The following is a 20,622-nucleotide window of genomic DNA, read 5'->3' on the forward strand; positions in this document are numbered from 1 at the left end:
TCACTGTCATTGTAGGGTATACAGCATTGAATGTGATGGAGCAGATCGTCTCCCTCGCTCCATCTGTAACAATAGCTATATATGGTAACAATAGCAAATAGCTCTATAGTACACCACTAACAACAGTTGGCAGGTTACTGGTCTTACTAGCCAGGTTATTGGACTTTCTAGGCATGCATGTTACTGGACTTTCTAGGCAGGTTTAGTTGATAGATGACAGTTAAATGATGTCCCCTCACACAAGGCCTCATCTTCACTCTGATTATCTTCCTCCCCCGGCCAGTATACTGTCCTTGTTAACACTTAGCTCTACTCTTATTAAAGCTATCATGTGATCTACTACTTGTAATATAAATGACCAGCAAGTGTGTCCATGTTACTAGACTACATTCAAGATGTAGGATGTGCTGTGGAGACAGAATGGCAATTCACAAGAGGTGACATTGTGTATGATAAGATCACTGGTAGTAGAGCAACCGACCACTACCGTACTCAACTCCATACTGTAACACACACACACACACACTACAAAATGTGCAATTGTAAGTAGGTAATTCACCATGTTTGCAGTCGGCAGTAACTGCTGGTACTCATAAATACTTAAATTATTGTACATATACTGTAACAGCATTTGAAGCATTAACACACACTACATGCACAGTACTAGTCACGCAGACCTCTCAACTTGGAATCAATTTCAACTTTGAGATCAGAGGTCATAAAGGGGCTGGAGTGTAGGTAACCCTTTTCAGAAGATGTTTTACCAATATATATATACTACATGGTATACCATAAGCACACTATAGTATGCAAAGTATATGCCAGCCTGGGGGGATCTGGGATCATGCCCTCCCCCCAGAAAAACTTTGAAAATTAGATCCTCTGAGATTGAATCTGAGAGTGATTTCAACAGTTTTCTTACATTATCTGTAGTGTGACAGTGACAAAAATTCCTTTACCTTGAGAAAACACTTAAACTTTGTACTTGACCTTGAAAAATCTTAAAACCTTGAGTCTCAAGGTGAGATCTTGAGAGTTGAGAGATCTCGAGAGATCTGCTAGTGGCGTAGGAAGCATGAGTCCATGGCACGCGTAAAGATTTCTAACCTGAGCCACAATGACTACTTAGGTAATCTCACTGCAGTGAGACACGGCGTTATCTAAAACCGGAACGTAATCAGAAACATAGAGGAGGAGCGAAAGTCACACATACCACAATCGAACATTAATGGGCAGCAAGTAGTGAAGGAATGATCATGAGGTTCCCCGGCGGGCGGTCACCCATCAACACTTCGTTGCACGTTGTCGAACAGTTATGGCAGAAAGTTTTTACTCGGGGTTAAGGCTGAACCAGAATCGGCCATTGGTCCCTCCTGTTCGAACCCCAAGTACTCGTCGCAGTATTCTGAGTGCGGTTTCTCCTTGTCCTAATTCGAACTTCAATCTGACTGGAAGCAATGGTGCTCCTGAAATTGACCAAGAAGAGTTGCTCAGGGCCTACAACGAATTGCAAAGACAGAACAACGGGCTTCTAGTAATGACTGCTAGGATGAGCAAGGAAGTCCAATTTTTGAGGAAAGAAACCCAAGATGTTAAGGATGAGGTTAAGGAGGTGGCGAGGGAGATAAGTAAACACAAGCAATCTGAAGTTGAGAAACACTCAAGAAGCAAAAAGGTGCCAAAAGATTTGACGGTAAGTATTTTTTACCATGTGTATGATGATATCCTTAATCTATTTCAGAGGAAAGTTCGTCTGTTGCACAGTGAGCAAGACCCCTTACATAAGTTCAAGGGAGAGGAGAAGTAAAAATTTATTGTCTGTAAATAGACACCTGTATGATCTGATCATACGTCATCCGCATGTGTAGGTTTACAAGTGACCATAACCGCAGGGTAGCAACAACCTTGTCTGCTCAGCTTACAGAGCACATAAGGGGTGAAAGTGAGAATGCTGAGAAGCCAAAGTTTAGTGAATTCGAAATCAATCGTATGTTAATTGCTCTTTAGTGATATAAGATGTACCTCTCATTTCTCATTGCTAGGTGCTATCCGTAGACATCATGAAACAAAAAGAAAGTGCTATTTAGATTCATCGCCAGCATGACAGGAGCAGGTTACAAAAAATAAGAATAAAGCAAAGAAGAAGCAGATGAGATCAAGGGTACAAATGTTAATCCTATCGTCCACATATTCATATATATATATATATATATATATGTTAGCTCTATTGTCGATGATTTAAAGCAGTACGGACGGAAGAAGAGCGCATTGCTTGGCTGCAGCTCTGTGATGATTATATGACAGAGGAGAGTGATGACGAAGTGGAGGGAGTTGTAAGACGTCATCAGCTGTCTTGGGCATCTGATGGTAAGTTTGATTACAGCTACTAAGGGACCCACAACTCGGTTGTAAATACAGCTGTTTCTACAGCTTATTGACACAACCTAAGGCTATTGCATGATCACGGCCATGCATTTATACCTTATTTACGCTTCAACAATACTCTTCTGGATAGTCTTGATCCAATATCAAAAGCAACTTTAATTTCTTGTGCCATAATATGCAGGTCCCTCATCTTGATCATAGCAAGCATTAAAAGGAATGTGCATCATCTCTTGGTCCAATTTTCTTATACCCATGCACACACTCATCAGCTCAATGTTGACAATTATACTAAGTCGTAGTGGAAACATGTTTCATTACTTTAGAAATGTTAACTTGATTTTATCACTTGGATCAACAGATTTTTTTTTTATCTATCAAGGAATCAGCACCTCAGCATGAAAAAGTAATCTTTTTGACTTCTTAATTTACGAGCTTCTTCAGTAGCAATGCTTAGTTTCCCTCTTCGGGATCATGTGGTACTGGGTATTAATGGTTACATGGTGTTATTGGCAAAATAACAGCTAAGACAAGCGCATGGCTAACAACAGCCATCCTTAAAGTGCAATGGGTGTTTGTCACTTGGATCACATGAGTTATATAAATTATAAGATTATTTGGAGGTGGGACACAGGCCCAGTGGGCTCCAGTGTAGTTACGTCACTGTTGTAATGCACGTGTGGTGAAACTCTCCCATATTTCTACTACATATTCTCATTTTGTGATCTAAACAAAACTAGCAGCGTTAAATTATAGACATTTTAATCATTTCCTCCAACATGCTCTTGTACATAATTTATTTACTCAGAACTTCAAGAGTTGAAGGCAACGTTAGATCAACGTATACTTGAAGCTGACACCATTTCTGGGAGGTTTAGATGCAAATCCAAAGTTGACAGCACTTTGTCTGCCCTGCCACCTCCTTTGCAGCCAGTGCAGTGGGCAGTTGTGCAGCAAGATGAAGGCCGGTATGCAATAATATGCACAATATTGTGATTATAAGAAAAGCTATTTTGACACTCATGCATGCACTCTGATTTATGGTCATGGTATACCAAGAGTTAATAACAGGAAAGGAGAACTAGAGCCTTTACAATAATTTTATTTGATTTAAGGAGATTCTCTGTAATTTATAGTGTACTTTGTAGCTGAAGAGTGTGTATTGCTTCAGTCATCAATTTTCTTTGTTCTGTCAGTGGGTAAATCATGGCACTGGTGGTGCCTTTGAACTGCCCATGCAGTGTGGTGCATATATATGTGTGTGTATTGTTTGTATTGTTTTGTGTAGGAGGGAGTATGATGACCATTATCTTGAACATGATGAAATGGATACTACAGATATCATAAATTCATCTGGGTACGCACAATTTTCAATATGAGTGTCATATGTATATGTGCATGTGTATTGTGTTGTATATACAGTGTATGTCAAGCAATTAGCCAACAGAATTGCTTCCTTTGGCCCCGAAGTTTTTAATAAAAAGTGTTCTGTTAAATGCAAATGCCACTTAGTGGTTCTCACTACACATGTTTGTTCAAAGTCATGGATCTCGTAAACAAAATATTCTATTCGTAAATAGATTTAATTACGTTACTCTGCACCATTTGTGTGAGCTTTTTTTTTACCATGCTCAAGCATGAAAAGAGATAAGTTGATAGATTTCCCATTATTCTGGAGTGGATTTTTCTCTTAACTCTAAAAACGAATAGAAGAAATAAACAAAGGTTATGATATTGTAGGTCTGTTTGTAGGAAATAGTTTGATGTTTACCATGGAGTAGGTGTTTCTCACAAGGAGTACCAAAAGCTAAAGTGTTATGTGTCAAAATACATTTAGTCGAAGTGTTATGTCAAGGTACCTTGATAATGCATAATAATTTGGTAGGCTATTGTATAAACAAATATAAGAAAAAATTAGGAATTGTTGGTATGAGTAGTGACTACAATAAAAAGCACAGAAACAAGCCGCTGCGATGAAACGCAAGTCAATAGCTGAATGTACTATATGCATTTTAATCCCTACTTCAGCCATGCACAACAAACAGCTAAAGTAGAGATTAAAATGCATACACCCAGCTGCTGAGTTGCGTTTCATCACAGCAGCTTGTTTCTGTGCTTTTGTTGTAGTCCATACTCATGCCGAAAATTCCTAATTTTTCTTATGCTTGTTTGTATACTTTTTTGTAAACATTACATGTGATAGCTATCTGCTGTTATTTTACAAAGGATATAGCTAGCTACTAAAGCTACTGCTGGGACATAGGAAAAGTAGCTATAGCTATATAACCTATGGGTTCAACAAAGGAAAAAATAATTTTAGTATAAATCTCAGGTTCAGACCACTGAAAGATTATATAAAAGACACCTTTAACACATGATTCAGTAGCAGGGCCAGTGTAATAATGCTATATTAGCTGTATGCTGACTATACAGAATCAGACTTGTATTCTATCATTTAATGCACACATCATTTAGTCTGTTGAACATTAATCACTTACATATGTATACTTCTTGACAATACAGATAGGTCCTGTATCCGTGCTGCATAATAGAACATCGAAATCATAAGTGTGTTTTGGTGCGATATAATATGCACATGCAGTTGAACATGTGTATTCTAATATGTTGAGGCACAATGAAACATGGAATCCCTACTGATGCATAAGTAGTGGCCACAATAAAGAAGGATCAAAGGAAAATCACTAAGACAATAGCATGTACGTTGTAGGATATTTAAAATACCTAAGGTTAGTTCTCTGTGAAAATCGAAGTGTTTTCGTGAAAGAAGTAAGGCTGTAGTTGTTGCCAGTTTTCTGCTATACCTGCTGAATGCATCAGGCAGGCAGGTAGGCAGTAGAAAATTCGCTAAAATAAAGTATTTTTAAAATTTTTTAGTTACTCATTCAAAACACTTCCGGTAATTCTGAAGACACGTTTGGGCCTGTTTATACTTTATACCTGACCAATACTGTCAAGTAGCCATGAAGGATTTTTGAAGATGGTGTTTGGTTGATTTATTTTTTTGGACCATGCTCACACTCTTGTCGTCCCTACTATACAGTACTATCGTAAAATATGATACAGTACAACAGTGTGGAATGGAAACACAAGTCCAATAACAATATGGATACCATGGTGATCCATGTTGCTTTGTAATAGTTGCTAAGGTAATTAAATAGTTGTTAAGATAAGTGTTATTTTGGGCCATAGCAGTTGCATGTACAAGGGGTGTGGTCGCATCAATAGTTAGTTTTTTTAAAATTATTATTCCTGTTGCTTAGTAACAATTGCGCTTGTTCTTATTACTGTTTTGCAGTAGCCATTATGAAGGCTTTAGACATGCATGCATAGGCCACGAGTGTTTAATTTGGTGAAATAGGAAATGCTGACAAATAAGTATTCTCAAATTGTAAATTGAAAGAGTGCTCAGTTTTGTACCACACTATTTAATTAACACATTAAACCTTTGGCCCTGAACACCACTATAGTTGCTTTTGTTTTTAAAGACAAAATAATATTTTATTAAAATACACGTTTTGACATACCAGACTCTGTCTTTTGTTACTCCTTGTCAGAACCACCTATTCCATCATGGTGAACATTAAACTATTTCCCATAAACGGACCTACAATGATATATAACATTACTAACTTTTGCTTGTTTTTTGTCAAATATTAAAAAGTAGAAGAAAAAAATTCAGTCTGGAATGGCAGAAATTCAGTAAACCTCTTTCAGCTCTCCCATCGCACTCGAGTATCATAGTGCTTCCAATCAAAGACCAGGATAATGGGCGTTTACCACAGAGTAATGTGGTAAAATCCGTTTGTGCATAGGATATTCCATTTACGAGATTATTTTGCAAAATTCAAACATGGCATACTAATTCTAATAGTAGTATTTCCTAATAAGGAAAGTTACGTACGTTGCCAAATGTGCAAAAATTATGCAAAAACTAGTGTGAATGCTATTTTACTGAAAGTGAACCGACCTCTTTTAGAGTTTGTAGAGGAAACTTGGTATGTAACGACAGCAAGTGCCATTACCACTTTGTTTGCCTCCTTGACAGCTAACACATTTAGCATGCTCTGAAACTCACCTCTGAGAGCGACAACTCCACAGAAGCTTGTCAGGGTGTTATGGTCTGTTAGCGACCGAGTTTCGTATCGCTTGTATTCCTTCATTTGCTTCAGCTATGTCACACATCACCAGGATGATGTATTCTGGCATCCGGCTTGCAAGTATCCTTATAAGGAAATTAATGAATGTACTATTATTAGTATTTGGACACCATGTTTGAATTTCACTGTTCATAGAGTTACGTGCTCCTTGTCCATAGTGTTCAATAAGCTCCTGACAAGATCCATGCGTTTGAATGCATGCGTGTAGTAAGGGCCACTATAGTGGCGTTCACATTTAACGGAACACTTTTTTAACTTCAAGGCTAAAGGAGTAATTACTTTCCTTTTAATGTTTACATTAACGACAGCTGCCAACCACCCTATTTTGTATATATGTACAGGTGTATGTACAGTAAATTATGATTTTCTCAACTTTTGTTTGTAGACACATGATTGAATTTCCTGACGACACAGAATTACGAATCACTCCTACCAGGTACTTACATACATACATACAGTGTATACACACATCAGCATATGTGACTGGCTTTGCAATAACCGGGCTTATTGCATGCCCATGGCAGGAAGTTTGATTGTTTGCCATAAACATAAAGCTATATGAATACACCATCAAATTTCACAGCTGTGATTAAGTGGTCTGCTTCTGCTGGCTGCTTTTCCAAGGCCAGTGGCAATCTGTACAGATGTTCTGGGTTCCTAATGGAGCTCTGGCCATGGCCGTCTGTGGCTGTACAGTTCTGCGGTGTTGGTTACACTGTATATTGACCTGTATTGTTCCTTGCCTTTCATTTTAGCTAGTTACGAGTCAAATGTGGCCCATAACTTGGTCTATTTCACCCCTTTGCCTTTCTGCCATTTTTTTTATTTGCAAATTTCCAACCCCCCCGCCCTGCGACCACCCATTGTTGATATACCTGATACTGCTGTGCCAGGGTCAACCTCAGTAAAGAAAAATCTATCTAAAATGTGAAATTAGGTTCTCGGCTACTTGTTCAGTAGATGGATGGTTTTAAAGGTAATTGGTGTAAAACGTGTGAAAATTTTGTTCACGTAACTTCAAGCTACCACACTCTGGATAATTTAAACTGTCATTTCTCAATACTTGTATAAGGTGATAAAAATGATTTTCGCAGAGCCAGTCACATCTCACATATTAAGACATTGGGTACAGTTGTATATTCTTACGGTAGGTGAAAGTTTATACATACTTTCCTCATGTGAGTGTGTGAAGAAAAATTCAGTATCATTTTTGTCTATACAGGTCAGGTAGAAGTAGTAACAACAGCTCAGGCAGCTCAAGCAGAAGTAACCCAGCTAGGTCCAACCCAGGCATTCCAGGTAGGAGGCTAGTGGATTTGATCACTAGTACTCCCCAATAAGGTTAGAAAAATCACTGTGTTATATTACTGAATATTTTTGTGATGTCCATAGGAATACAATCTATATAATCACTCATGATTGTGCTACAGAATAAATGACTGAACATTATGCGAAATATCATTAAATTATTGAAGTACGTTTAATTCAATTTATTACAAGTAATATTTTAAATTGATAGGGCAAGCAACAAATACATTATCAGTTAAACTATCAAAATCTATACTAAGTTCTGCACTAGCACATCTATATGCAATTCGTTGAAAAGGCATAAAACAACAGGCTCCTTGTATTGCATTGGTAGTGGATGAAATGGTAGCTAATTGTCCATACCAGTCAAAAAAGGGGTGTGACTGTTTCCACTTTACGTAAGGGTGGTGGGCGGCGGTGGCGTGGTGGCATGAAACTTATCAAAATATATAATGGCGTCCCATATAGATGAATTTGGCTAAGTTATGAGCCATTCAAGGCATACAACTGGCCAAAAACATAGCAAAATTACAGCACAGCTCTTTATTCAGTGCCACAGAGCTGTACAGCCACACACAACCACCTGCTGGCCAGCCAGTGCTTCATCAAGACCACAGACCAGTCATACGGATTGCCACAGTACTCAGCAAAAGCAGCCAGAACAAGCAGACTACTGAATCCTTGCTGGTGATGACTGTACAATTTGATAGTTTAGTGATGTAGCTTTGTGTGTGTGGCAAAAAATCAAGTGTCTTGTGATAGACGATAAGAGCCTTTTTCCCAGACTGGGTCACGTACATATTATTAAAGCATTGCTATGGAAAATAAAGCAGTTTGGCTGAGATAGATTTAGAGTATAGCATGAGCTGAAGCCTACACTGAAGCCAAGTAAGGGCGAGACAATGCTTTAAATGATTTGTGGGTGTACCTTGCAGTCATATACACTAGGACTCATGATTAACATAGGTTGCACAAATTATTAGCAGCCTGTATGCATACAACTAATTAAATAAGTGTAATTCAACTTCACCATAATATTGTGGCATTGTAGATGCGTTTATTGGCAGGTTTTGGCTACAAGTAACAGTCGAATGCACATGGCGGTGGTGAAGAATTTGTGATATTTCCAGGACTTGCCCATTAGTACATACAAAAATAATCACCTGCTAGTTGAACTGAGTTATGTGGATTGGTAGAGGAAATACGTGTAAGGCATGGTGAATCACCCAGAACATTTACAGTGATAATTAGCTAAGGGGCGGCCGCTCCAGACTAAACATTTTGTGCACCAGTTTATGAGATAAGTATGGGCTGGGTAAGGGAAGATGTTGTTGGCTTGTCTAATTTATATACAATGTTGTAATTAAGTTTCATTCTTTTGGAGGGTTTGGATTAGCTATCTCAACAGAAGTAGCTCTGTTTCCAGCATCGGGAGGCGAAGCAAGACCGAGTGTAGCAACACTGATCATGCGGACAGAACCTAAAATATACTTACGTCCTCTGATCCCACTACTACTGTCCACAACAGCATGTCCATCAGACAAAGCCTCGGTGGGAACACCATCGGTACAGCCGGTCTGCCACGTGTTGGTAATGTGGTCGTATAGCACTTCAATCGGTGGCAATATGCGTAGCTCTTGAAACGTACTCACTGCAGTGAGGGCAATAAGGAGGAAGACGACTTTCGTGATCACGACTGGCCTCGCGACTTGCTGGCACTCTTGCGGCCATCCTACTACTGCATAACCGCGCCCTTTATATTCATTAAATTATTGTAAACCATAATCAAAAATAAAGGCAATGCAGAAACGCCTTCCGAATATTCATCTCATTCATTGATGAAGAACTATTACCGACCAATCGTGCGTATACAAAGAGTGATTATGCGATTATCCGAGTGTTTAGCGAATATTCATCCGATCATGGTGAGTTTTTCGTATTTCTTTAAATCCGAATTTTCATCACTGATCTCCTGTGAAATGTGTAGCAGATTGCTGTGAAAGGTGGCAGCGTCTTCAAAGGAATACTCATGGATATGACACATCAGTGGTGTGCAGACACTGAATGGTAGCTACAGTAGTGATTGGCACTTCACAGCAACAGGAGATAATATTTTATTTATTGTTTCTGGTACAAACACAGTACAAACAAACAATGCAAACAGTATTACAACATGAAAACATGTACACCTCGGTCAAATCCCCTACCTCTGATGTTATCAAATCCAGATATAAACAAATTAGTAACTTGGTTAGATCTAGAACACGACAGGATACCGAGGCTCATGTTTCCAATTTATCTAAGCAATACTTTGACTCCCCTAAACCATTTTGGAGATGGCTTCACTCCTTTAAAGGAAACCGTTCTCCTATCCCACCTTTGCTCCATAATGATGAGAATTTAACTGAAGATTCCAGCAAAGCAGAGGCATTTAACGCCTATTTTAGTTCAGTGTTTACTGTTGACGACGGTTCTGATATTCCAGGGCTGAGAGAATCATTGTCTATTCACCCATCCATCATTGATTCTATTCAATTTACCGCTAAGGATGTGTTTGAAGAGTTAATTTCTTTACAGTGTGACAAGGCATGTGGCCCAGATTTACTTCCTGCACGTTTACTGAAGTTGGGTGCAGAATTTCTTGCACCTTCTTTGGCACAACTATTCCAACTATCACTCTCATCTGGGAAACTGCCATTAGATTGGGTTAGTGCCAATGTTGTTCCAGTTCATAAGAAAGGCGACAAACATGCTACAAGTAATTACCGTCCTATAAGCCTAACTTCCATTGTTATTAAAGTTATGGAAAGAATTATACATTGCAAACTTGTTGCTGTTCTTGAACAACACAACCTTCTTAATGACTGTCAATTTGGTTTTCGCCACAAACGCTCTACTATTTCTTTACTTTTGGAGGCAGTTAATGATTGGGCAACTTCTCTGGAACAGCATAGTAGTACTCACTGCATTTTCTTAGACCTGGCAAAGGCTTTTGATTCTATTTCCCATCCTCGCTTACTGTTGAAGTTGGAATCTCTTGGAATCACTGGTGATATTTTGATTTGCATTTTTAACAAGTCGACGCCAGCGTGTTGTAGTTAATGGGAAATTTTCCTCGTGCCTTTTGGTTACCTCAGGTGTGCCCCAGGGTTCAGTCTTTGGCCCTCTTCATTTTTTACTTTACATTAATGACATTTTCTCTGTTATATCTCACAGCAAAGTCAAACTATTTGCTGATGACGTCACGATCTACAAGGAAATCTCATCTCCTGATGATGTTAAATGGTTGCAGTTTGATGTCTCAAGTATAGCTCAGTGGGCAAAGAAGTGGCTCTTGCGTCTCAATCCACTTAAATGTGATAGCATAGTGATTTCCAACAAACGTTCCTCAATTTTACCTTCATACCATCTAGATTCTTCTGTTATCACCATCCTGTAATTCGATACCTTGGCATTATAGTTGACACAAAGCTGAACTGGAATGAACACTGTAAATATGTCTCAGCTAAAGCTACAAAAGCACTCAATTTTCTTCGCCACTGCCTGTTCAATGCTCCTTCATCCATTAAATCTACTGCTTACAAATGCATTGTCCGCCCCGTTATGGAATATTCCAGTCCAGTTTGGCATCCTCATACTGCTAAAAACATCAATGCTCTGGAATCTGTTCAGCGTAGAGCTGCCCGTTGGGCTTCCAATAGCAGGTGGATTCCTTCATCTCATTGTTGGAGCAAGTCTTCTGACGAATGCATCCAAGCATTAAACTGGCCTACCATTCAACAGCGTCACACCTACTTTACTATTTGTTGCATTCATGATAGTCTCCACCACAGGAATTCCTTACCATTTAGTGAACATTTTCAGTTGTCCCAAGCTCCCACAAGGTGTCACCCTCTATCTATCCGGCCTGTGACATCGTCTATTAATTCTTTTCGTTACTCTTTCTTTGTGAACAGCACATTTCTGTGGAATACCATACCCCATACCATCCTGCGAATTAAACAGCCACCCTTGTTCCATTTAGCCCTCCGTCGTTTTCTTTTTTGAATCTTCTCTATACTTATGTTCTTGTTTTTGTTGGTATTTATTTTTGTTCTTGTAGTAGTTATTGTTTTTTAGGTGTATTTGCTTATGTCATTGTTTTTGTAATTTCTGGTGTGTATGTGTGGGAAGTACGCCTACAGGCTTGTCCTTTTGTACAACCCGGTCTTTTGACAAAATTGATAATAATAATAATAATAATAATAACCTCTGTTAATAATCCACCTGAATGCACTGGCAGCTGGCATGGCGCTTGGGAGGCTTACAGCAGCACCTGACACTTGTCTGAACGAAGATCTGGACGCAAGCGATTAGTAGACAGGTTAGTGGTAGACCTGAGGATGGTCGCTCGTGGTCGCTAATCTTCTCTGGGCATGGGCGTGGTGCCGAGTGTTATATAGAATTACATGTTCGTTCAGGTCATCAGCACAAACAGGCATAATTATTGTACGTCTGTGCCTTTGTTCACCGGTGAGTCGAGCCCCGGTTAGTGTAAGTTCACAGGCCTTGTAGTTTTCCCAAACATTAATTATTTATTTAATTATTTATTTATTTATTTCATTCATTATTATTATCAAGAGTTCATAATATATATACTGAGGAGAGTATCCTACTCTCATTTACCCCTGTGGAAGGGCGTATCGTGAAGTTATGACGTAGAACTTCTGAGTCCGCCCGTTTTTCTTTGTATAATTAGTAATGTCATTAGTTAAACATGGTATCGATTGAACGCGTGCCTAACAAAGTCGCTAGCAACCAAATCATCCTCAGCTTAAGGCATTTCTCACCAAACTACAATCGTTCCTTCATGGGTTAAGACTGCTTAGTAGGCGTTTCTTGCTAGGCCATTCGCGAATACGGCTATTCTGAGCATCGCAAGTGTGAAATGGTGCTAACGATTCTTGCACTTTATGGCTGCTTGTAAGTCAGAAACCACAACTTCTTGTCATTACGTCATAACTTCACGATACGCCCTTCTACAGGGGTATATAAGAGTAGGATACTCTCCTTAGTATATATATTATGAACTTATATTATGAACTCTTGTTATTATTTATGACATAATTTTAACCACATTTCGTATTATTCTTAGTACTTAGTTGTATAATTAATGCTTTACAGCACAAGTGCTGAAGGTCTGTAGGACACCTGGTCCTACAGCCTGCTCAAAGACTTTAGTTACATAAGGTGTGTCTGAAAAGTTGGAGAAAGGAGAAAAAATCCATGACTGGACCTAGGTAGCCTCGAACCTGCAGCCATCCGATTTACGCTCAAATGCTTACAGGAGTCTACCAGGTGGTCAGGATGTTTTCTCCATGTTCACTAGTATATCTGTAGGTATAGGCAGACTCCCTTGTTTTATTCCTTATTTCCCTGCTTTTTTTTTGTTTTTTTGATCCCTAATCCAGCTTAAGATTCCTAATTTTTCATTCTACTTGTTTGTTAACTTTTTTTATAACACAATTATGACTACTGAATCCTTGTGTAACACATTAAAAGAAAGAATGGTGCCAGGCATTCCGTAAAATAATTTTGTGTCTGAACATGCATCCCAACAATCAATTACACACTGAAAAGTGAGGTGGTCATTACACTTCATTTGTAGCTATGCTCTGCTCGTTACACAGCATTACAAATGAAGAACAGTGCAAGAAACTATACTGCAACGAAACCAGTTGCTGCGGAAAATTCAGGTGAAAAGCATGACACAGCCAGGGGAAGCCATATCGTGCTGTCACAAATCAACACCATGCATTGTCAGTGTAAAGAACTTGAACACAAAGGAGGACAATGGTAAGTCCATGATATGTGCATTGTACGTACTGCGGTTGGCGAAAAGGTACATCTTGGGATGAAGCGATGTTGAACAGTAGCCCATAGCCTTATCCATTGTCGAGTTATGCTTGGCTGAAGGCATCAGTTAGTCAGAATAAAATTGTTAAATAGAAATTTTTAAAAATTCTGTAGAAACTTGTTGGAAGGGTTTGGGGTCACTCTGAAGGTATTTTTGGGCTTGGCTATACCTAACCAAGATGAGCGTGATGGAGACAGTGCTACCAGATCTATGAGTAAACCTGTTAATTTAATTTTAAAGCCAGGGAAAACTAAATTACCTGCCTGGACTTATTTTCGTTTTGTTCTGGTGGTGGTAGTAAGCCAAAGGATCTACAGAAGCCTGATCTTATTTAGTGTTTCTGGAAACATTTTTACAGATAAATAATCTTTGGCTAAACTCTGAGGTCAACATGTTCACTTTTTTAGCTACTATTGTATTATACATACTGTATTTACCATATTACAACTATCACTTACATATTGTTACAAATATCAAGATCAAATTGAAAATCTAGATTACTTTGTTTCAAATACTAAAAATGCAATATCACCCAACACTAGGACACCCGTGTGCTACTCAGGTGTTAGGAGTCAACACAGATAAATTCTCTTGGGGCAAGACTAGAAGCTGTACCATGTCTCACAGGTGAAGGTGTGCACAATCACATACAAGTGGTATCTGCAGAACTGGGAATAACTGTGCAAGTATGGAGTAATTATAAAAGTGAAGAAAAAGTTGCATATCATCAACACAAACTTACATAAGTTTCTTTACATTCTCAATAAGAGTTACAACCTGAGTAGGAGATAGCCAGAAGACGTGTTTGATCCATCTGGATGTCGTTATTCTACACCTATTCCATTAGGATGACTGTCCATATTTATCTCTCTCCTTGTTCTTCAGCTCTAGCGCTGTAAAATGAACACAGTGTTAGACATGCCCTGACGACAACAGGTAGTAATTAGTTATAACACAGAACAACTAACAGAACACAATGTTGACACTACACAAATGCAACCACAATGTCACTCGTTGAAAGAATTAGTGACTGGTACAGACAGGTATTCCAGTATAGTGACACTACCTCATTTACAAATGGGACCAAAAAGAGCCTGTGTAATGATGTCATCTTATCAGTGAGGTCATGAGGTACAAATAGTGGTTTACATTCAAGTTGAAATATGATCACTGAAACAGCTCAACCACCATTAGGCCACAATAATTGTGTATGCTCTATTAGAGTGTTTTGTGAACAATTGTGTATGACCACAAAGTGGATATTTTCACTAGTACACATAAATGTTAACCTTTCTTTGTGTTCATACAATTTGTATATTAGCAGACTTTACAAAATCAATAAAACTCTACACCTTGCAAAAATAATCCAGTACACAAACACTACACACATCACATGTATCACATAGGGATACAGACACACTACACACAAACATACACACATATTTACATGTAGGTAGTAGTACACATACTAAGGTTATAATCACATGACATTATACAGAGCACATCACAACCTAATAAGGAAGTGTAATACCTAAAATGGTAGAAACTGCCTGTCAAAACAAGATGTTTTGGTAAACCAAAATATGCTGGATTGTTTACTGATCTGTAAACCTCAAAGTTCATCTTCACACACCCTTCATGTCTCCAATTGCATGATCTGTCATAATATGGTCACATTTTTGCAAGTGATAGATTAAATGTGAACAGCCTAATTTCATACCCACTGAAGACAAGTTACATGGTACTGAAGGAAGGAGGGAATCCATACCAGCAAAACATAGTTCAGATAAGATAATTTATTAAAAGCTTGATAATTTCTGCAGGTAATTCCTGCAATTCACAAGGTGGATGTGCTATGATATCTGGTCTCTGTACAACCATCTACACATTCAGAGCCACCGCAAGAGTTAGGAGAGCAGACACTCTGACTCAGTCAACAATGCAGATGGTTTGCAGCTATATGGAAGCCAGCCTTTACATGGATCACAACTTGGTCACACCACTGGACTTAAATAAGAGCCTCTATTACAATATTTAAGCAGGGAGTCCACTCAGCTTATGCTGATTGTCAGCCTAAGCAACCTACACAGCAATTGGCACCTCATGAGGTGCCTCAGCAACTGGACAGGGCACCATGAACACACATAATCGCAGATCTCTGTCTTCAGAGAAAGGTTTAATTTACATCTCAACCATCCCATCACAACTCCACGAGAAACACCACGCTTAACACACAAGAGGTTGGCCAATTCTCTCATGGCAGCATCACCCAAAATGATGTACAATGAACGGCGCACAACGCAGAACTTATTTCTGGTGTCATGTGCATATTGGAACAACACATGATCATCAATCACAGAAGGAAGGGCATATTCTTAGAATTACAAACAGCAAAGGCCAGTGAGGCATTGCCTTGAGTACAATATCCTCCCCCATGATAAAAACTGTAAACTAATCCTCTACGCTTAGGAGCTAGGCGATAGACTATACTCCTATATTAAAACATACTTTGCTGAGTACACTGAGAAATGCAGTCCTGGAGGAGGAGAAATCAGTGGTAACTTTATCATTTGCAGACCCAGCAGCCCCTGCAGCAGTACTGAGATCTGTAGACGTCGCCATAGATACATGAATATGTGATTGTGGGTTGGAGTTGTGACTCAAGATTGTTCGATCGTGACGAGGATCGTGACGAACTGGCGAAGCGATATATGCCTCCAACTGGCTACATTTCGTTGAAGCATTAAGAGGTATGGTATACATTACCTATGATTAGCACATTATATGGTATCATCATGAGTACAGGTCTGCGAGCTTCAACACGAAGTTAGGGCTGGACGAGGGACTGGAGATAGGCCAACACACTCTGAGAACATGGCGTCCAGATTGTATCAAGATGCATCTTCACGTTTGACTAGAGTAAGAATGACTATTCATTTGCAGATTTGTAACTAAGTGGCCGCTCAATGGCTTCCCCGTTTCCAGATTAGGCTACTCCAATAAATTCTGTTTCCCGTCCTGGACTCAGGCATATTTGCATGCGAGAGGGCGGTCCATTTTCATCATAAGATTGGCAGCTTTCAAGCCATTATTTTCCTGGTATACAAACCTGCATAAAAGTATGCTTAGGCTTGAACTTCTTTTAAGTTACAAAAATAACAGTGACTTGGGAGGTTTACATTAAAAATACCCTGGTTCAAATCCATGTTAAAACTTTCAAGGTTTTCTTTGTGTCAGTTATCTATATATTTAGCTTACAATACTGAATTTTTTAGACTAAAGCATCATGATCATGGATCATTAATAATTTTGAGCATTTCACAAGCATACAGAGAGTACTCTTTTCACTTTCCCCCTCCCTCCTACCCAAGAATGTACATATAATATTGATGCTATACTGTATATGAGTAATCAGTGTTGGTTGTCTTCACTGGGTCACAATGTAGACACTGAATATTTGGAACCTTGTGTACACTATACCTGTACTTGTCTACCATACAGTAACTATCTCCCATAACAATCATTCAGACTTCAGCTATGACTTAGCTTCCACCACCTCTAACATTCTAACTGAACAATACTGATAAATTATTATGCTTTGTATGGTGCTACTAAGACTAACATGCAATTTATCCCCTCCCCCTATCTTATGAAAATGCTAAAAACAATAGAGGATCCCTGAGAATTCTATTTTTGGAAGGTTCTATGATAGCTGTATTAGAGTAGAGCTGAGTGGTAGTTGTGATCTATCAATTATTGTGATAGTGAGTAACAGTTGTGATTATGATAGTATATGCTATTGTACTACCATGATAAATTATGCATATCTGTGCTTAGTCCACTAATGTTGATAACAGAAGTTAACGTTGAGGTAACTGTGAAAGCCCAGTAGAGCGTGCAAATATTAAAACTGTAATATATAACAATTTTTATCAATGGAGTGTTAGAAAAGTAAATATTCAGTATAGCCAGTATCTATTCTTTTACTTTAATACTCCAATAGAACAGTGTACTCTAATATAGAGCTGAGCAATAGTACAACTATCACTATTCATGATTGATAGTAACTATTATATCACCATAGCAATACTATCACTATATTACTAGCAGTTATCAGACACTCAACATCACATCTATGACACATGAATAATCCAATTACACACCTGACTGTGTATAATATTTATGCTCAAAGTGAAACATAAACATAGAAAATTTTCAAAAAATTGCTTCAGTCTGAGATTGAAACTGGAGACAATTTCACATCTATAAAAACAATATTATAACTGCTAAAATATACTTTAATGAAATGAATAGTCGCTGACTGCTCTATTAGGGTATCGTTGACTGTTCTATTATGAGTATCTCGAGTGACAATATCCAAAAGCGATCCTGGAAAACTAGAGCAACCAGACTGCTTTCTGTGGACTTGGAACATGGATCAATAGCTACCACTAAAAGTTGGGTAGGCATTTGCCACATTTGCCACATTTGCCTACCCGGTTCCGCCGCCCCTGTTGGGAAGGAGAAGTGTATACTATTCTGTAGTAGTATTTTCAGTATGGAAAAATGCAATAGTTTTTCTACATTGTATGTCCAGAGGTTATACCTTTCATGATGTTTTATCTGCTATTCTTTGGTGCAAAGCATAAATAGGAATTTAAGAGTTCATAGAAAAAAAGTAGGGAAACAAGGGAAATCACCTACACCTGTAGATGGACATTATTTTATTCCCTACTTCAGTCTATGCCCATGACTGAAGTAGGGATTAAATGTCCACTAGTGTATCTGTGACCTCCCTTGTTTTCCTACTTTTTTCTATGATCCCTAATCGAACTTAAAATTCCTTATGCTTGTTTTTGTAACATTATTGTGTTTGTCTGAAAGCATTAAGTTAGTCAGTCACTCAGGCAGTAGAAAATTCCACTAAATTTGTAGTGTTTCAGGTGATCCCTAACCAGTGTTGGGAGTAATGCATTACTTATGTAATGCGTTACTAATATTATTACTTTTGTGTTAACTAACGAAATACGCTATAAAAACAGGTAATATAACTCAAGTTACTTTACTTACAAATGTAATGCGTTACCTAAGTAATATAGTTACTGTAACGAATCATTACTACAAGTAACAAAGTTACTAATCTTGTTAGTAATCCACTGAGTAACACCTAGCCACAACAAAGTAATGAAGCCTACCGAATGAAGCTTATTCACCAGCATCTTACAGATTTGCACATTGTCCAACAACGCAATCATGTCATGTGCTTAAGGCTGTGGACACAAAGTAATTATGTGTTATTATTATAGTTACTTTATTTTATGGGTAATATTTAACTGTAACTAAATACCGTATGTCAATTAAATTTGGCGGTGAACTAAATTTGGCGAATTGGCGATTCGTCACTAATCCGCCAAATTTAAATTTCGTCAATATATATATATTTTTTAAACTCGTTGATGATTTTTTTTATAAACAAACACATTAAACAGATACAAATAAACCTTGGGCCAAGCAGTTGTTGAAGTAGGTCTTTTTACAAACCTTCGTGGATACTGCTGAAACTGGTAAATTAGCGTGTTTCCACGCATGCAAATGGGTGTGGCTTACTGACTAGACTAAAAATCATACTCGATTAGTGGGTGTGGTCCCACGTAAGGTTGCAGACAGCAGCAGACATGAATTCGTGTGCAGCCATTGATAAATGGGCGACTATGCCTACAGACAGCAAATAATCCTGCAAGTGGGTGCGACTACGAAAGAAATTGGAGCAGCAATACGGCGTCAAAGCGAGCCAGTACAGCATCGTACTTACGCCATTCGCCAATTTTTCAGTGAGAGCATTTCGCCAAATTAAAATTTCGCCAATTGCAATTTTATAGCAAATCGCCAAATATTAGCTTCGCCAATATTTGTTGTCATACGGTAGTTCAGTTGCAAGTAATATATAATATGCAACTAGTTACTTTAAAAGTAACTTGCCCAACACTATCCCTAACGTACAGTACTGTATGAAATGTAGTAGCTGAAGTGTGTAGTAAATGCTCTTCCTATAACAGATTTTATTTGCTACAGTACTGCCCTTGAATAGTAGCCTCCCTTGAATAGTAGTTGCATTGATTTTGACCCTAGAATTAGACTCAGTTGTCCATGGTTGATGGTGATAGCTGACTACACTCCTGTAGACAGCTATGTTGGTACTACAAGTGTTTCATAGCCATAAGGTGTGATTGGGAGCTAACATCTGTAATGCAGCAAATAAAATGTTTGTGTGATTTGACCAGTTACTTTACCTTAACACTGACATGTTTATTGTCTACAGCAACAACAACAACTTGATGAACTCAAGAAACATTTGGAGGAGGCAAAACATCATCATGAGGAAGAAATAAAGACCCATGATGAAGCCATAGAAGAACTGGAGGAACAACTTCAATGGCACAGGGAGAAGAAACGACGTCATGAGAAGAAACTATCGGAGAAGAAAGACTTGCTGGATGATGACTGACTCCTGTTACTATATATCATTTGTTGTCCACACATATTAGTACATGTGTTTGGTTGAATATACAAATGCTAGTGCTCTTGCTATGACCTCTGCCATAGATTATAGTGTTGTTGAAATAATACAGTTAGGTGGTCTGGTGAACCTTGACGTGAACCCGTGGGGCTTAGCAATTATTTAGTATATAAGTTTTGCCTCGGTTTTTGCTATGTGTTTGCAAATTTGTTAATTCTTTTTGTACAGATCAGGCTTTACAGGCTCCTTTGAGTCTTTTTCACCTGTTGTACTGTTACTAAAGCTTATATAAACGCCCCAAAGCTAAAGGTGTAGGCAGAATTACGTCTAAGTGTTCAACG

General features: G+C 38.4%; 2 protein-coding genes across 3 annotated transcripts in view; both read left to right on the forward strand.

The window, feature by feature from the left end:
- The window catches only part of LOC136252545 (golgin subfamily A member 6-like protein 4), a 42,584-nt gene extending 22,229 nt beyond the window's left edge, over positions 1-20,355 (forward strand). Inside the window, exons 1-3 of one of the 2 annotated variants that reach the window (XM_066045022.1) lie at positions 16,367-16,514; positions 16,570-16,683; positions 20,084-20,355. In XM_066045022.1, coding sequence (XP_065901094.1) covers positions 16,639-16,683; positions 20,084-20,269 — 231 coding nt within the window. In that variant the 5' untranslated portion in view covers positions 16,367-16,514; positions 16,570-16,638 and the 3' untranslated portion in view covers positions 20,270-20,355. Of the gene's footprint in view, positions 1-16,366; positions 16,515-16,569; positions 16,684-20,083 lie in introns of those variants that run through there. The other variant, XM_066045023.1, reaches the window with a different exon arrangement.
- On the forward strand, positions 985-8,060 carry LOC136252542 (uncharacterized). Its single transcript, XM_066045018.1, has 9 exons — positions 985-1,693; positions 1,742-1,987; positions 2,043-2,161; positions 2,223-2,367; positions 3,191-3,350; positions 3,671-3,739; positions 6,946-6,996; positions 7,783-7,901; positions 7,953-8,060. Exons 4-8 carry the CDS (start codon positions 2,298-2,300, stop codon positions 7,898-7,900), a joined length of 468 nt encoding a protein of 155 aa, XP_065901090.1. The 5' UTR covers positions 985-1,693; positions 1,742-1,987; positions 2,043-2,161; positions 2,223-2,297; the 3' UTR covers position 7,901; positions 7,953-8,060.
- Positions 20,356-20,622: the final 267 nt, after the last annotated feature.

The sequence above is a fragment of the Dysidea avara genome, chromosome 4 (genome assembly GCF_963678975.1).
Source record: "Dysidea avara chromosome 4, odDysAvar1.4, whole genome shotgun sequence".
Lineage (NCBI taxonomy): Eukaryota > Metazoa > Porifera > Demospongiae > Dictyoceratida > Dysideidae > Dysidea > Dysidea avara.

Excerpts from the sequence above, each read along its gene's own strand:
- LOC136252542 (XM_066045018.1), top strand. The coding sequence starts at position 2,298 with ATGACAGAGGAGAGTGATGACGAAGTGGAGGGAGTTGTAAGACGTCAT. Across the intron at positions 2,368-3,190 it reads GCTGTCTTGGGCATCTGATG|AACTTCAAGAGTTGAAGGCA; the intron begins GTAAGTTTGATT and ends TTATTTACTCAG. Across the intron at positions 3,351-3,670 it reads GTGCAGCAAGATGAAGGCCG|GAGGGAGTATGATGACCATT; the intron begins GTATGCAATAAT and ends TGTTTTGTGTAG.